The sequence below is a fragment of the Mandrillus leucophaeus genome, unplaced genomic scaffold (genome assembly GCF_000951045.1).
Source record: "Mandrillus leucophaeus isolate KB7577 unplaced genomic scaffold, Mleu.le_1.0 Scaffold417, whole genome shotgun sequence".
Lineage (NCBI taxonomy): Eukaryota > Metazoa > Chordata > Mammalia > Primates > Cercopithecidae > Mandrillus > Mandrillus leucophaeus.
The window spans coordinates 2135060-2153557 of NW_012104443.1; the positions used below are offsets into that span (position 1 = coordinate 2135060).

General features: G+C 39.9%; 1 protein-coding gene across 1 annotated transcript in view; it reads left to right on the forward strand.

Moving 5' to 3' along the window:
- Positions 1–11191: 11191 nt before the first annotated feature.
- Positions 11192–18498, forward strand: part of LOC105548616 (chromosome unknown open reading frame, human C15orf41) — a 279913-nt gene continuing 272606 nt past the window's right edge. The window contains exon 1 of the mRNA XM_011992701.1: positions 11192–11552. Within this exon, the coding sequence (XP_011848091.1) occupies positions 11452–11552 (101 nt within the window). The 5' untranslated portion in view covers positions 11192–11451. The remainder of the gene's footprint in view (positions 11553–18498) is intronic.

Here is an 18498-nt window from a genome sequence, read left to right on the forward strand (position 1 = left end):
TTTTTTTTTTTTTTGTATTTTTAGTAGAGAAGGGGTTTCACTGTGTTAGCCAGGATGGTCTTGATCTCTTGACCTTGTGATCTGCCCAACTCAGCCTCCCGAAGTGCTGGGATTACAGGCATGAGCCACTGCGCCTGGCCTCACCACTCTTTTAATGCATGTACACTGCTATCAGTTATCTTCCTAAAACACAGATCTAATCATGGCATTCCTTTGTGTAAAATCTCTGATAGATTCCTGTTGCCTTGGACTTCACGTGTAACCTCTAAGACACTAATGTATGCCTTTAGCATCATGCACTTGCCTATTCAACAAACATGTCTTGAATACTAACCGTGTGCCTGATGAGAGACAGATGCTAAGAAAAACAAACAAGAGATCATGTACACACTCTAGCCACTAGACTGCAATGAGAGTGATAAATGAATTAAAAAATGAAAATCAAGTGCTAATAACTAGGAGATAATAGAGAAAAGTTAACTCAGGGTGAAGGGGATTAGCACCTTATAAAAGAGGCTTGAGGGAGCCCTTATGTCTCTTCTACCATGTGAGGATGCAGTGAGAAGGCACCGTGTGCCTGAAGCAGAGAGCCCTTCCTGGACACTGGATCTGCTGGCATCTTGATCTTGGACTTTCCAGCCTCTAGAACTGTGAGAAATAATTTCTTGTTGTTTACAAACTACCCAGGCTAAGGTGTTTTGTTGTAGCCTGAATAGACTAAGCTGGTGTGACACTATTGGAAAACTGGCAGTGTCTACCAAAAGCTGAGCATACACATAAACTGTGATCCAGCAATTCCACTCCTGGGTGTGTACACCACAGAAACAAGAGCTACGTCCACTGAGACATGGGCAAGAATGTTGCTAACCACCGACTGTAGCCTCAAACTTGGAACAACCCAAACGTCCATCCACCAACCCAAATGTCCGTCCACAGTTGAAGTTGTGGTAAAGTCACAGGGTCAAATACCACTGTGCAGCAACAAATATGAATGAAAATATTGCTATGCACAGCAACATGGATAAATTTCACAGATATGATGTCGAGCAAAAGAGGTCAGAATCCTCACCACGAGAGTACTCACTGTATGATTCTATTCGTAGAAAAAGTACAGAAATAAGCAAAACTGATCCACGGTATTAGAAGTTGGGGGAATGGTTGACGGTGGGAAGGATACTGGGGTGGGGCATCCTGAAGTACTGGTCTACCTCTTCATCTGGGTGTTGATTTCACAAGTATGTTCAATTTGTGTCCAGACTCCCTGTTGGAGATGTGGAAATAATGACCACCTAAACAAGAAACAACAACAACAACATCATCAATAAAAAAAAAAATTTTTATTTGGAAATAATTTCAAACTTACCAAAATGTTACAAAAAAATTGTATACAATAAAGAGTGGAAAATTTTACCTGTTGTTGACATCTTACAACATTTTATTTATAATTCTTTTTTTCCCTTAATTTGTAGAGATGGGGTCTCACTGCTGTGTTGCCCAGACACAGAGGAGTTTTGACCTGCTCCATTTCTGACCTAGGCCATTTCACCTGTCCTCACCTGGTGGTCCCCTACTCTAGGTTGTTCACCACACTGATGCCTAATTTAGGGAAGACACTCAATTGGCATAGTACACGACAGCCCACAACTCCTGTGCTCAAGCAATCCTCCCACATAAGCCTCTTGAATAGCTGGGATCACAAGTGTGCACCAACATGCCCAGCTCTCTCACTGATCTTGATTCTTTTTTTTTTTTTTAACCATTTAGGATAACTTATAAATACATCATGGATCTTCACCTCTAACACTTCTGTGTGTATTTCCTAATAATGGGAGAGATCGTTTACATAATATATATATTAAACAATATTTTATAATCCAATCTATCATTTGCATTCCAATTTTGACAGTTCATCCAATAATATCCTTTATAGCACTTTTTCCTGTTCAATACGGAATCCAGTCTAGGGCCAGGTATTACATCTTATCGTCATGGCTCTTTAGCTTGCTTTAAACAGGAATATGAAATAATCATTTGATAAAGTAAATCTAATTTATTGAAGGATATAAACTTTGAGGTCAGAGACTTTGACAGTTCCATATATTGCTTATGCACGTGACCTAGAGCAGTGTCTGGTACATGGTAGCTCTCAGTAAATATCTGTGCATAAGTGAGTTTTTGTGAATGTCCATATTTTCTTCTCCTTCCTTCTTCCCTCCCTCCCTCCCTCGCTCTCTCTCTTTCTTTTTCCTTCCTTCCTTCCTTCCTTCCTTCCTTCCCTCTCTCTCTCTTTCTCTCTTTCTCTCTTTCTCTCTCTTTCTCTCTTTCTCTCTTTCTCTCTTTCTCTCTTTCTCTCTTTCTCTCTCTCTCTCTCTTTCTCTCTTTCTCTCTTTCTCTCTTTCTCTCTTTCTCTCTTTCTTTCTTGATGGAGTCTCGCTCTGTCTCCCAGACTAGAGGCTAGAGTGCAGTGGCACGCTCTCGCCTCATTGCAACCTCTGCCTTCCAGGTTCAAGCGATTCTTCGCCTGAACCTCCCAAGTAGCTGGGACTACAGGCACACACCACCATGCCAGGCTAATTTTTGTATTTTTAGTAGAGACAGGGTTTCACCATATTGAACAGGCTCGTCTCGAACTCCCGACCTCGTGATCCGCCCACCTTGACTTCCCAACGTGCTGGGATTATAGGCGTGAGCCACCGCACCCAGCAAGTGAATGTCCATATTTTCTTAAGAGGAGCTGGTACAAGTGAGTTACATTGGTCTTTGCCTCTTAAGTAGAATTTATATCATGTTTAAAAATTCCTATCTATACAAATAATTCAACTTGTTGTTTTTTACAAGTAGATTTGTATGCATAGAGCTTAAGTGTTCCTTAAACCCCCACCTCTGTGCTCCCTGCCCACACCATTACCTTAAATCCCTTTCATCCCGGTACCAATTTAAACCTTTTACTGTTGTTTGAAAGTGAAATGGAAACCCAAGCTCTTCTGGCACGAAGATTGGCATCCAGTGTGACTGTCCTCTGGGCAATGCAGAACATTTGCTCCCTGCATCAAGGGCTGTAATGAATCTGAATGTTCAGATACAACTAGTAGTCATGCTGAAAAAAAAATGCATGCTGGCCCCTCTGTCAACATGATGACTGACAGAATGTACATGTGGTAGGAGGCTCACTGACATGATTTCAATCATAGCTCTGCAAATGGAATGCCCAGAAAAGCTATCCATCAGTCACAGAAATCTCCACCTTGCTCCAGAGGGCCCATTACATCATTTCTACATTGTCTGAATTGCAACTTGTTGATGGAACTGAAGGATGGCCTAGCCTCTTTCTAGCCACACCAAGGATCTCATTTCAAGGACTGTCTTGTGAGAGTCTATGTGCTAACTATACAACCTACTACTCTATTCTTAATATGAAATTAGGGTCAAAATTACCAAGTGTTCTTAAGAGTGCCTTGCTCACAGTGCAGGTCATCCATTTCTCCATCAGCCAGGAAGGACAGTGGTGTTGAGGCTGACACACCTATCAAGGAAAATAAGTACCATGGCTTCCAGTGTTTTGACGAAACCTCAGATGGATGGCCTTCTAGCCAAGTATCTGTGGTTTCACATTGTTGGAGAAGTTGTGCTATTCTGGCAGGTTGCAGCTCTCTATAAGTTTACTGGGGCTGAACCAAGAAAGAAGGCATACACAGATTTCTACAGAAATTATAATTCCATGAAAGATTTTGAGGACATGAGGAAGACTGGTACTTTTCAGAGTGCAAAGTGATTTTGGAATATAAAGAAATTGGGGAAGTTGAGGCCGGGTGTGGTGGCTCACGCCTGTAATCCCAGCACTTTGGGAGGCTGAGGCAGGTGGATCACAAGGTCAGAAGATTGAGACCATCCTGGTTAACAAGGTGAAATCCCATCTCTACTAAAAATACAAAAGATTAGCCGGGCGTGGTGGTGGGCACCTGTAGTCCCAGCTACTCGGCAGGCTGAGGCAGGAGAATGGTGTGAACCGGGGAGGTGGAGCTTGCAGTGAGCCGAGATTGCACCACTGCACTCCAGCCTAGGTGACAGAGAGAGACTCTGTCTCAAAAAAAAAAAAAAAAAAGAAGAAGACTTTTGGGAGGTTGAATTGGGTTGAATTACATAGAAGTTCGTCACTGACCTGTGTTCCTGAACTATGAAACATGAATATGTGGGCTAAGAAATCATTTATTTAGGTAAATAATTAACAAATTAGAAAAAGAATACCTTGCTCATGGTGTAATAGAAATAGAAAAGAGCTGGACTCAAGGTGTATATAAAGTTTGATTTTATCTATGTATAGAAAAAAATTTTGCAGAAAAAGGGTTGGAAGGAATGATGTCAATGTGGTTATTATGGTGGCTTCCAAGTGATGGGATAATGGATGATTTATAATATCTGATCTTTTGTTGTTGGCCACGAAAAACATATTTCTTTCATGATCATAAAAAGAAATTAAGTTTAAAAAAAGAGAGGAGTGTTTTTATATCCTCACATTTAAAAATGAAATCTAAAGAAACTGATTAAAATTCCAAGCCATTTTGTACCTTAGTTTCCCCATATGCCAAGGAGGTACGATAATGGCTGTTATAGATTATGTCATGGCACTACATTAGATAACTGTATAACATACCTTCATTTTCTCTGAAGAAAGGAACCTATTATTATTATTATTATTATTATAGCTATACTTATCTCAGAAGGAATTCTTTCCCTTAACTCTCTATCAATCATGAGAGGGAAAGGGTTATAAATACTGACTGGCCTCTTGTCTGCTCTTTTGAAAGTCTAACCCAGTGGGAAGGCAAAATAGAGTAATTATTATTATTATTTTTTTTTTTTTTTGAGACAGGGTCTCACTCTGTTGCCCAGACTGGAGTGCAGTGGCATGATCTCGGCTCACCGCAACCTCCACCTCCCAGGCTCAAGTGATTCTCCTGCCTTAGCCTCCCAAATAGCTGGGATTACAGGCACACACCACCACACCTGGCTAATTTTGGTATTTTTAGTAGAGACGGGGTTTTACCATGTTGGTCAGGCTAGTCTCGAACTCCTGACCTCAAATGAGGTCAGCCTCCCAAAGTGCTGGGATTACAGGCATGAGCCACTGTGCCTGGCCAAGATAGAGTAATTTTTTAAATGAAGGGACTTACAGCTAATCTCTGTCCGACATGTGCTTCCAACTCTAGCTGATGTTGAAAGAAGTGCTTATTAAGGACAGACTTGATTCCTTGACTCTAATTCCTCTCCCCTCACCCCAATAGAAACCCTGTACTCCACCAACATAGCTTCTTTCAATTTCTGAATTTACAAATGTGAGAAAACCCTCAGAACATAGTATGTATATTTTTTGCAGCATGGTCTTTGGGATAAGAAGAGTGACTGACATCTGCAGAAATTATATCTGAGGTTTAGTCCTGTAGGAATAGGGTATACAAATTGTCTGCAATTTATCCAACAGTCCCTGATGAGCCTGAGAGAAAATGTAAGAGGCTTCAGTGTTTCTTCAACAAACATGCTCACACATCTCCCTTTGCTATAACACACACTCAAGAGAAATTACTATAAAAACATTACTTTATGTTCCTTATCTTTGTCAAATGTAGTGATAGTAAGTGTGCACATGCCAATTAATAGCCTTTATCATGTGCCAATGTGTTCTGAGTGTGATTCAGAACAGAAGAGGTATATGAGCTCTGATTGATGGGTTTATAATCTAAAGAATAAATTGGGGGCCTGGCGCAGTGGCTCAAGCCTGTAATCTCAGCACTTTGGAAGGCTGATGTGGGCGGATCACTTGAGGTAAGGAGTTCGAGACCAACCTGGCCAACATGGTCCCGTCTCTACTAAAAATACAAAAATTAGCTGGGCGTGGTGGTGGGTGCCTGTAATCCCAGCTACTTGGAAGGCTGAGGCAGGAGGATCGCTTGAACCTGGGAGATGGAGGTTGCAGTGAGTTGAGATCACGCCACTGCACTCCAGTCTGGGCGACACAGTGAGACTGCATCTCAAAAAAAAAAAATATGGGTTTTATGCTATAACAATACATGGTGTTGACATCATAAGGTGCATAATTAAATATCATGTAAGGATTTGCATTGTTAACCTTAGTAAACACGCATAACTTGAGAAGAACTAAATATAGTAGAATAATGGTAAAAATAATGATGGTTGATGCTTACAGGTCTTACACTCCTCTTCTAAGGGAACATGAAAAATGTGATGTTCTAGACTTCGGAATCAGCCCTTGGCCTTTGCACATAGCTGGCTTACAATATTGACTTTGTAAGACACAGTGCTACTCAAAATGTGGTGAGCAAACCAGCACTGGTCCTCAAACTTTTTGTTACATGTCATGATGTACTAAGTAGAGAAAGTGAAAATAAGCCTTTAGAATCTTTTATGTTAATTCGTCAAGTAATTGCATGTCTATAGGATCTCCTAACAAATTGGGGGCTTACATTTTATATGTCTTTTAAAATTTCATGCTTTGACTAATTCATTTCTTATTTTACAAATTTGTCCACCCATGACAAACTGGGGAAAAACTAGGACCTCAAAACAGATACTTCGATAAACACTATTCTAGAATGTTGTAAAATAACTGATGAGTTAAATAAAAGCCACTTGTACACTGTAGTATTCTAACCTGCAAAGTGGATGTAACAATAGTACTTATCTCCTGGGGATGGGTCTGAGACTTAAGGGAAGATATATGTATGTAAGGTGCTTAGCACTATTCCTCCAAAACATTAGTTCTTAGTAATATTGAACAACAAAGGCTTGAGGAGGTGCCATTATGTGCACATGAGACATAGTTTCTGTTTGCAATGGCTTTTCAATGAAATCCTACATCTACACGTGATCTTCTGGAATCAGACCAACTGCTTTCACAGATTAAAAGTTCGTTTACCATTGACTTGCATGAAGGGACCAATATTTGGCTTCTGGTCTTCCCTGACCTTTTAGCATAACTACTTCATCATCGCAGTGTAGGACATCCTCCCATCCCATCACAGGTTTCCTTTGTTTTCCTTAAGTCGTTACATTGAGTAATTGCTGCAGGCCTAAACAACTGAATTTTTCTGATCTTTATTGCTTGCTAGGAGCTTGTATTATTTGGGGGCCAGCATAAAAATGACTTGTCATTCAAGGATGGCAAGTACAGAGACATAACCTGTGGTTTCAAGAGATATATTACTTAAGGTGGTGGCCCATTGTACAGAGCAAAAAATATAACTTTTTTTAGTCAAAGTGGCCAAACAATATTTTTCAAAGTGTGTTTTGGCTACATGTCAAAATGGAAGGTTATTGCCCCTTTAACAGGCATCTGGTAGCCAAAGCAGCAGCCAGCTATTTCAGGCTGTTTCACAGAATAAATGCTTCACTGAGGGTAATTCAACCAAAGTTTTCTAAATCATTTTTGAACTACAATACAATATACACAATACAATACAGTGCAATAGAGAACATGAGGCTTTATAATAAGAGCAACTTGGGTTCAAATCATGGTTTTGCAACTTAGTAGTTGGACCCATCATGTAAGTCCTTACTGTCTTTCAGTCTCAGTTTCCTAATCTGTAAATCAAGGACTATAAACTCTACAGCATAGGGTCACTGTGAAGATTAAGTGAGATAAGGCATAATAGGATAATGACTGTGCGTAATAGGGGCTCAAATAATATTAGCTCCCTTCTTTTTCTCTATCCAGTTAATAAACTTCAATTTTTTTTTTAAATCCATGTAGTAACTTTGAGACTCCATCAAAAGAATCATATTTTGCAATATATAAAAACAACATGTCAGTATTTATTGTTTAAAAACATGCACTGGATCTGGAAGACTCAGTGATCAACAGTCTGTTTGAAAACATGACTTAACTCTTTCCAAGGTCAAACATCCTCAACTCCTTTTACTCTGCCTGGAACTCTTCGCTCCGACCAGAATAACTTTCCCAAGCATGTGACTGGCTCATTCCCACTTTTAGTCTTTTGTGTTACTACCCTTCTTGCAATGACCTTCAGATGCTTCCCTGCCGAACTCCATACTCCTTTCATGTTGTTCAACAGTCATGTCATCCAAAAATTGGCAGAAAGAAATCTAGTGAAGCTTCACTCCAGTCCATCCAGGACTACAGGTTCTTCCAGGGAGCTGTACTGGTCCCCACTTTGACACATTTTCTTGCTGATTTCCTCTACCTTTTCCATATTTTTAGATTCTTTCTCCCACTGAGGACATTCAGAATTAGGCTATCAGTTGCTAAAGGCCGCACATTTTATGACTGATTTTAAACAGGTAGCCAGTTCTTTGGGTTTTTAGTTTTGTGTTTTCATTTCATGATTCTACCCCATTTAGTGGGGAAATGGTATTGCTGGCTGACTAAGAAACAGTGGAGAACTTCAGGAATGGAGAGGTAGCTCTAGAAGAAGTAACAGCAGTAGACGAGGGGCATGGGATATGATGAGAGATGGCAGCAAGCTGGAGGAGGCTAAGGGAGGGAGAAAAGATGCCTTAGAGGAATAATCAGCTTATTCTAGCCATTTTACATTACAAGAAAAAAAAAAAAACCTAAACAACAACTAGAAATTTCTGCTTTTTTTGCTTCTATTTTGTGCCTAATAAACAATATTACTGTCACTGCCAGTGAAAACAGCAACATAACTGTGGTTTTTTTCCCAGCACTAATTCTAAACAATCTACTGGATTTGGGTCAAAATTATAAACTGCCAACATGTTAAAAATAAAAACAGAAAAACAACCCTGGCATTTTTCTGAAGGGTTGTGATGGTGAATGCAGGACAAGAGCCAGAGAGAAGAGCTGCTATAAAAATAACTGGTGTAACCCACCAGGGCCTGTTGGGGGGGGTGGGGGGTGAGGGGAGGGAACTTAGAGAACGAGTCAATAGGTGCAGCAAACCACCATGGCACGTGTATACCTACGTAACAAACCTGCACGTTCTGCACATGTGTCCCTTTTTTTTGTTTTTGTTTTAGAAGAAATAAAAAAAAACATAACTGGTGCAAACATCCTTGAACTGATGTTTTCTATAAAAATCTGATGGCTGTGAAGGAAAGAGTAAAGTTGGGAAGGGGAAAGGAATGAGGATCAAGTGGTGTCTGCTTATCGTCAGCTAGCTTTCATGTAAAAGTCATGGCAGGGTCAGCAACAAACTAGCCAGGTGGCAACTCCAGGCCACGCTGCCATAAATAAATAGTTATGTACTAATGTCACACAATCAGAGCTAGATGCAAAGCATATGGGAAGAAAACATTCTGATGTAAATATTCAGGAAAAACTCTGGTTGTTCAATTGAGGATCCACTGTTGGTATCGGACTTTGAGATGCCTCAGAAAGTTAAAAGTAGTAAAGTTTTTAAAAACCCAGGCTAAAAGATTCTTTGAAATGTACAATATTCCCTTTAAAAAAAAATCCTTAACCTTTAGCTTAAGACAGTGTGACTGTTTGATGTAGTAATTAAGCATTACTGAAAGTTGGCAAGAGCACTGACGCTGGAACCAAATTTCAGGAGTTTAAATCTTACTACTGCTACTTATCCTCATGACCTCTAGAAGTTCCTTAACCTTTTTATGTCTTTGTTTATTCACTCTGTACAAAAGGGAAGAGGAAGATAATAGCAATAGTACCTGCCTCGCAGGAAGTTATGAGGATTAAGCGAGGGGAGCTTAATGAGGGGAGCCTGTAAAACAATACCTAGTAAACACCCTGTCCATTTTTATCAAGTAGTCTTACTTAGTCTATTTATTTATAGCCAAAACTGCAGTTACTTTTGCACCAACCTAATATTTCACATAGACTATCTTCTAGACAGCACGCTATGTGATCTTTTATTTGTATTCGCCTATTAATCTTAAAAACAGCCCATGCTCGGGCCAAGTGGCTCATGCCTGTAACCCTAGTACTGTGGGAGGTAGAGGCTGGAGCATCACTTCCGGTCAGGAGTTTTGCGACTAGCCTGGTCAATAGAGGGAGACTTCATCTCCAGAGAAAATTTTTAAAATTAGCCAGGTGTAGTGGCATGTGCCTGTAGTCCCAACTACTCGGGAGGCTGAGGTGGGAAGATTGCTGGAACCCAGGAGTTCGAGGGTGCAGTGAGCCACGGTGGAGCCACCGCACTCCAGCCTGGGCGACAGAGTAAGACCCCATCTCTAAATCAAACATACACAGATAAAACACCCCCATGAATTAAATCAGTTTTACAGACAAAAGAAATGAGGCTTCGATGGATTAAGGAATTTATTCAAGGAGGTGTATCTAAAACTTCCAACCCAGGCATTAATCCAGGCGAAAAATTTTAAACCACTTACAGGTTCTCTAAAGTCTAAGCACCTTTGCTTTCATTTGCTTAACTTGTTGAAATCAGAAGAGAAACACAACACACGACCTTCTAAGAAACAAAGAGATTTTAGAAAAGAGATTACAGGAGGGACTGATATCCCAATAAATTGCTTTAGGAGAACTGAGATCCATTCATAATATATATGGAAAACAAAAAAAGATTGGCTCATTACTCCAAATATTTATTGAGCGCCTACTATTTTCTGAGAATTGGATTACAGAGACAATAAGATGCGATTTTAGTCCTTAATCAGCTCACTGCAAGGACTGAAAGTGACATTCTTTACTGCCGGCTGTTTGATGACGTCGGATTTGTTTCAAGTCTGCTTCTCAAGGACGAAATTGCCTTCCACGCGATGTACAGAAGTTGTAGGACTTCCTCAACACAAGCTAAACTATGTTTACAGCGACCCTAGTGAGTTTTCCTACTCGACCCACGACAGACTTGGTGGAGTGAAGACGTGGTTTCTCCGCAGGCCGGTCTCCACTCCGAGGAGCGCTCAAACTGGCGCGTTAGGAAGTGTATTCAAATCGCGCGCTCTGGCAGGGGCTTTCGGGGGCTCACGCTGAAGGATCGCGGGGCACTCATGAGACCTGCCTCCTGGTCTGTGCGTCAGGCCGCCCTGGCTTCTAGTAATTGCGAGAGTACAAAGCATTCCTTGTTGATCCTTTGATCCCAGGTGGGCGATGCCTGGGATACCTAACTGCCCGCTGAAACTCTGGCTCGGCGCCTTTCCAAGGGCGGCCGCTACTTCCTGGTTGGTTTGCCCTTAACTGACATGGCGGCTAGTTGCCTTCGGCCGCACCCACTGCGGCTGCTCAGTAAGCCAAGCACGGGCACTCGGGTGTACGGCCCGCCCCCGCCGCGGAGGTGCCGGTGGAGCTTGAGACTGGGCGAGTCTCCGCCCCGCTTTTGCAGCTAGGAGTGTGTTTCAGGGGGGATTGGGGCAAACCAAGCAGGCGAGGACCCGGGCCTGTGCCGCTGTTTGCCTATCCCTCATCCCTCGGCACCAAGGCTACTCGAGCCCCAGGGTGTTTTTTCCTTGTTCCCGCCACCTCCTGGTCCCTGGCCCAACATGATACTGACCAAAGCTCAGTACGAGGAGATAGCCCAGTGCCTAGTGTCTGTGCCGCCCACCAGGCAGAGCCTGAGGAAGCTGAAGCAGAGGTTTCCCAGGTAAGTGTCCATCTCTCCCCTCTCACAGCCCTTTGCCTGCAGCAGCAGTGCCTGGGCCGCCCAGGCAGCGCTTAGGAACCACGTGTCACACATTAGTGGGGAGGAACACCCGTGTCAGGCGTTAGGAGGTCAAGGTTGGCTAAAAAAGGTTTCTTCTTTCACTCGCCTTCCGCACAAAACTCTTAACGATGAGTTCATGGCAGCCTCCCAAGGCCTTGCAATTAAATTCAAGTCAACAGACATTTATAGAAGACGTGGTATGTGCTAGGTGATGGGTGCACATAGTAGGTGCTTCATAAATGACCAGAGGTTAATTGACAAATACTAGGAATGAATGATGGGTGGGAATATGAATTGTAGATTCGAAAGGAGGAAATGGAGAACCCTTTTCAATTGGCCACTGGAAACAAACAAGGGAGTATAGGGGTAAAGCGGCTTCAGACTGTTTGACTGTGGCTTGTATTGTTGACTGTGGAATTAAGTGACCTCAAGGGCTCTCAATCCAATCAGAGAGCAGGGTACCCCAGGGATTCCGCTCTTGGGTCTTTGGCCATTTGAACAACCAGATCTGAAGTTTCTCCATATATATTATATATACACACATTCCGGGTGTATTTCATACTTCCGGCCTCCCCCAAACACTTCTTTTTTCAGCGATTTTAGAATTATCCAACTTTCTAAGAAAGGACTTTGGGAATGATATAGATTTCTAATTTTAGTGAAGTGGAAACTGAGACCCAAACATTACATGAGGAACCAGTTGAGGGCAACCAGGTCACTGTATTTATGTTGTGTTAAAAAGCAGATAATTTTTTTAAAAACTTTTTTCCTAATGAAAAACCAAATCCAAACCTGTACCGTTTAGTTTTGTGGCGCTGAGCATGGTTATCCCTAATGGAGAGCTTCCCCATCCTTGACGTATTCAGCCCCCAAGCAAACATCTCCACAGAAGTAATTTCTTGAGGAAAGAGAGGTTATTGGATAATACGTATTAAAGTACAAATTGAAGCATAAGTTTGAGTTCTGTTATGACTTCACTTTTTGAAGGACTTGGTTTTCCTAGTCTGTAAAATGAAGGAGTCTCTTTCCAATATTATCCAGATTTGATTTAGGGCAATATTTATCCCTTTATAGCTTTTAGTATTTTATCAGACTTGCTAAGAAGGAACAAAATTGACATATAATTTAATTTTCTGTCATTAACTCTTGCCAGTTCTGCACATGAACAGTGAAATGAGTAAAGACTAGTCAGCCAAGGGAATAGGTAGATTTTTCTGGGCAGTTTTAAGAGAAAGCATACATTTTGATATTCTCCTCTCACTATGTGTGCAATCACTTGCAATTTTGCTTTTCTTTCTCTTCCTCTCCGTCTTTTTCTCTTTTTCTTTCTTTTCTCTAGCAAATACCTTGTCTACATAATAAGTAAGTGTCTGTCTGTTACTTACACTTACGAAAGGTTCTCTTCCTGTGGGACACCATGCTGTCTGGCGTATTCTCTTATGCTCTTTTCTTTCTTATTCATGATATACTCAAATCTTTTTCACTTCTCCCAAATGCCATACAGGGAATAAATAACTAACTCTCCTTCCACAGGAAAGTTTATTTAGAGAGAGCTGAACTACTAATCCGCAAAAGAAGGGATTAAAGAGCTATTTAGGGGTGGGTGTGGTGGCTCACACCTGTAATCCCAGTGCTTTGGGAGGCCAAGACGGGAGGATCGCTTGAGGCCAGGAGTTCAAGATCAGACTGGGCAACATAGCAAAACCCTGTCTCTAATAAAAATCCAGAAAAGTAGCTGGGTGTGGTGGCATGTGCCTTTAGACCCAGACACTGAGCTACAGCAGAGGCCGAGGTGGGTGAATCACCACATCAAGGTGATTGTTACCTTACTATATGATAATCCATTGGCCTATTTTGAACTTTGAATGGATCTTTTACCCATGCCTGATTTGTTATCATGCATTATTCCTTTGTAAAATGTTGCTTATGAGTTATGCAGATCTTCCAAATGTTGTCACCTTTCATTGTACAATATCAAAAAATTACATTTGTTAATATCATCTCTAATCTTAGCAGAAGTCTGTAAGATTTGAAGCTGTCAAGCTTGTGGTGATGGATATGAGCATTCCAGTATGTGAATTTTCCCTTGAAAGCTCAAATTTTATCATTAACAACAAATGCTATCAGTTGTTTTCCTTGAAATGACAGGCTCACGTTGTTTATTTTTGAGAAAATGTCTGCCAGATACTTAAATCTGAATAATCGTACTTGGTTATCATTCATTGAAGTAAAAATGGTGTTCCGTAGAAAAAGTAGCTAGTTCAGCTCTCAAACAATCATACAAATGCTTTCCTGGGAGTCAACCATCATACTTTGATAAGAAATATATGTGCTTTGTATTTACTCCAGTCATACAGAATGTTAAAAGGTTGTGTATTCAAGGGTTGAGATTTAATGCAATTAATAAGTGAATAAACTTAAGTGAAAGTCTTTTTTTTTTTTTTTTTTCCTGCACCTGTGTGGCAGTAAATACAGTGACTACTAGTACAGTTATGGTGCCTTGATTGGTGCCTTAATTTATGCTCAGGAGCTGGCAGTTTTACCCACCATCGTTTTTGTACCGTAAGTCCAAATGTGAATATAGAGCAAAAGGCAAATAATGTCTTGCTATTTTTATAAAAAGAGTGGTGTTGACCCTGGAGACCTGTGAGAGGGTCTCAGGGACTCTAAGTCCACAGCGACACTTTGACGATCAATAGCTAATTCAAATCAAAGGATAATTATGTTTTCAAGGATTTTGATGTATATTGACAAATTAAAAAAAATTGTACTAGTCCTTTTACTAGCAGAGCATGGGAGTGTCTGTCTCTGCAACTTTTCCAGTATGGAGGGGAGTCATTATTTAATCTTTAATATGTTCAATCAAGAATATGTTCAATCAATCAATCTTGTAGTTAGCATTTTAAAAATTATTATAGATTGTACCTTTTTGCAAATTTTTTTTGACCATTTAATTTTCTTTTGAAATACCTATTTGGTATCCTTTGCCTAATTTTCTGTTGGCATGTTTGTTGTTATTGTTTATTGATTTATTACTTATTGATCTGCATATGTTCAGGACGTTGGTCCTATATATGCCATATTTGTTGAATATATTTTCTGAGTTGTTTGATTTTAAATACTGTTCTGCTTTGGATGTGGTTAACTTTTCAATGTATGCTTTTTTTTTTCTGACATTTTTGCCTTTATACTTCGGAAGTTCTTTTCTATCCTAATATGTGAAAGAAAAGAATATTTCACCTAAATTTTCTTTTAGATTCTTTATGGCTTTGTTTTTTATTCTGAATTTTTAAATCTCTCTGGCTGAAATTTAGTGTAGTAAATGCTGAGAGGTGAAGATGTAGCTTAATTTTTTCTCCAGCTTAAGTTTTCCTCTTACTCTGAATTCTGGGATGGCCTCACTTCTTCATGGCTTGTTTTCACTGAAGTTACAAAATTGTGTCTTTTCAAGTCCCTGTGTTTTACTCACTCTCAGAATCCTTCACTTTAAAATGAAGGAGTAGGATTTGGTGATCTGTGATATCTTACAACTCCAAAGTTCACCCTCATTCTGTTCTGTTCGTTTCTACAGTTTTACCGTACAGTAAGTCATCATTTAATGTCTTCAGTAGGGCTTTGGAGACTGCAACTTCAAGTGAAACAATGTATAATGAGAGTGATTTCACCATATGCTAATTGTTATAAACAAGAATTAAGTTCCTGTGGCATATTTCTGGTCATAATAGCATCACCAAACTTCTAAATAAAGACCCAAAACACATCTAATATTAAACACTGAAATTAACGTGAGCTTAAACAAGATAATTATTTACCCAATTTTTGGTGAATCAGTGAGTGATGGTGGTCATAGTGGTGGTGGGTTAAATCTGGGAGTATGTCTTTGCAAAGTGAAATTTGTGAGAAGCACCTCTTACCACCATGTGTTCAAAAGCAAACAATAGCCTGTTCAACAGAGCGAGACCCTGTCTCTACAAAAAAATTAAAAAATTAGCCAGCTGTGATGGCACATGCCTGTAGTCCCAGCAGCTCAGGATGCTGAGGTGAGAAGATTGCTTAAGCCTGGGAGTTTGAGGCTGCAGTGAGTTAGGAACGTGCCACTGCAGTCCAGCCTGAGCCATAAGAATTAGACCCTGTCTCTAAAAACAAAACACAAAAAGCAAATAATAACAAATGTGGTGAGCTTGCTGAGCACTTGTGTACCGCATCTTTATTGTCATTTGTATGTATGATTATCATAGATTTATGAATTTTTATTTTACAGTAATTTGTATTCATGCATTTATTCACTTACTCATTCATTTATTTACCAACCCGCTTATTCCAGTTTAGGATTGTGAGTGGCCTCTGGCGGCTCAGGCTGCAAGGTATGAAGCCATCCCAGCACGGGACACACTCACACACACTCCCATACTCACACTGGGACCGTTTAGACATCCCAGTTCTGCTAACACGCACGTCATTGAGATGCGGAAGGAAACCAGGGTACTGGGAGAAAGTTCACGCAGACGTCAGGAGCACGTGCAAACTCCACACAGACAGTGGCCCCACCTAGGAATCATTTTTTAAAAATTCTCATCAACTTTATAACAAAATAATGTTGAACAAAATAATGTTATTTGAACGCTTTCTGTAATGGGCCCTTTGGCACCTAAAACATAGGATATACTGCATTTGAGTACTTGCTGAGGACACGTTTATTGATTGACATTTTCTAATCTTTCTTGTGGACATTCTTAGAAGCCCCTAGTCCAATCAGCTGTTACTTATAAGGTTATGTTTTACATTATAATTTCCTGGCCAAGCACTCCATATGTATTTGATTATATGTTACTTTTGGGAGATTTTTTTGGGATAATTTTAAACTTACAGAAGAGTTGCAGAAGTATGACAGAGAATTCTCATATACCCTTCACCCAGCTTCTCTTAATGTTAACATTACCATGGTATGATTGTCAAAATCAGTAAGTTACTTTTAATGCAATATTGTTAATCTACAGACACATTTTTTGAACTTTGCCTTTTTTTCACTGATGTCCCTTTTCTAGAACCACACGTTGGATTTAATTGTAATGTCTTAAGTCATTTCCAGTCTGTGACAGTTTCTTACTATTTCTTTGTCTTTTATGATTTTGACACTTTGGAAGAGTACTGGTGAATTTTATAGAATGTCCTTTCATTTCTGTTTGATATTTGTTTTCTCATTATTAGACTGAGGGTAAACACTTTTGGCAAGAGTGCCTTGGAAGTGATGGTGTGGCTTACTTAGTGCGTTACATCAGGGTTTGGGACTTCATATGTCTTATTATTGGAGACGTTAACCTTATTCACTTGATTAAGGCGGTGTCTGCCTTGATTTGTGCTCAGAAGCTGGTAGTTCTGATGTTACTATTATTTTTAAAATTCTGAAGCTCTTTAATAGCTTTATAATCAACAAATAAAACTAACAGTGTTTTATGATAGGAAAATAATTTTGCGACATATGACATTGGCAGTGCTTCATAAGGACAAGAAGAAAAATTGAAAATGTACAGTAGAACTAGTACATTTCACTATAGAGTCTTACATATGTATTACTTGAGAGTGGAAATATAGCCATAAGTTGCAAACTTGCACTATGACTCACGAAACAGGCTTCACCTGACCAAGCTACAATTACTGACTAAACCTGAACTCTTTTATCACGAGCTTGTTAAGCCTCATGTGCTCAACCCATACTCATAAACTCTGTTCCAGAAACTGCCTAGTTGACAAAGTCTGACCAATATCTAGTACGACCACCTCATGACTAGTTCCAGCTCCTAAAATCTTCTAGTACCTCATCCCTAATTCTTCATTTTGAGACACTCCACAGTTTCCTTGGTGTGGGATTACCTTTGAGTTTTTTTTTTCTTAATTATTACAACTGCACTGTAAAGTTACTATTTTTCCTTTTAATAAATGCCATGTGGGGATATACTTTGAGACTATGCAGATTTCTTGTTTCTCATCACCCTTTTTCCTATTCATTTTAGCATCCATTGACTTTTTCGTGAAGCAGTTATTACTGGTGTTTGCCTAATGGTGATTCTCTATTTCTCTCACCAGAATATTCATTTAACCAGTGTCATCCACTGCTGCCATTTTATGTGAAACGATCTGCCCTACAATTAGCTGATGATTTTCATTGGTATTTATAGAGTTTTTCACCACTTATTAGCATGTGGTCTATAATAGTGTGCTCACTATGTTTGTGGCACTATTTGGGTATTAAAACAGCAACAACAAACAGCAACAGCAATAACAACAAAAGAGCCAGGCACCTGTAGTTCTAGTTATTCAGGAGGCTGAGATGTGAGGATCACTTGAGCTCAGGGTTTTGAAGTTATAGTGCACTGTAATTATGCCTGTGAATAACCACGGTACTCCAGCATGGGCAACATAGCAGGTCCCCATTTCTGAAAACAAAATAAAGCAAAGCAAAATAGATAAGGTAATGTAGTAACTAATTTTGGATAGCTTGGAGTCTGAGGAAACTAGTGTAAGACACATCCAATAGCTATAGAATATTAGAAGCCAAAGAATTGGTTGAATAGTTCAGATACGGTTAAGTAGCATTCTTAGGATTACAATACGTAGGATATACCTTGTTGTGAATTATTTTGCTAGTAGACCAAGCCCCCTGGCACAAGTTTTAATTTTTCCTTGAGTTCCCTTACCATATATTAGTTATTTAGTGGCTGTACTAATGAATTGTAAATCAAACTCTTGATACCATAAATTGCTAAACAGATAGATGTCTCTATCGTTTTGGTATATCTTTGCCCTTAGAGATCCTGGCTTAGGTTTTTCTAATGGTGTTTTCCACACTTTGAAGCATGATTTTTTATCTCTCTTGGCCCATGTCTCC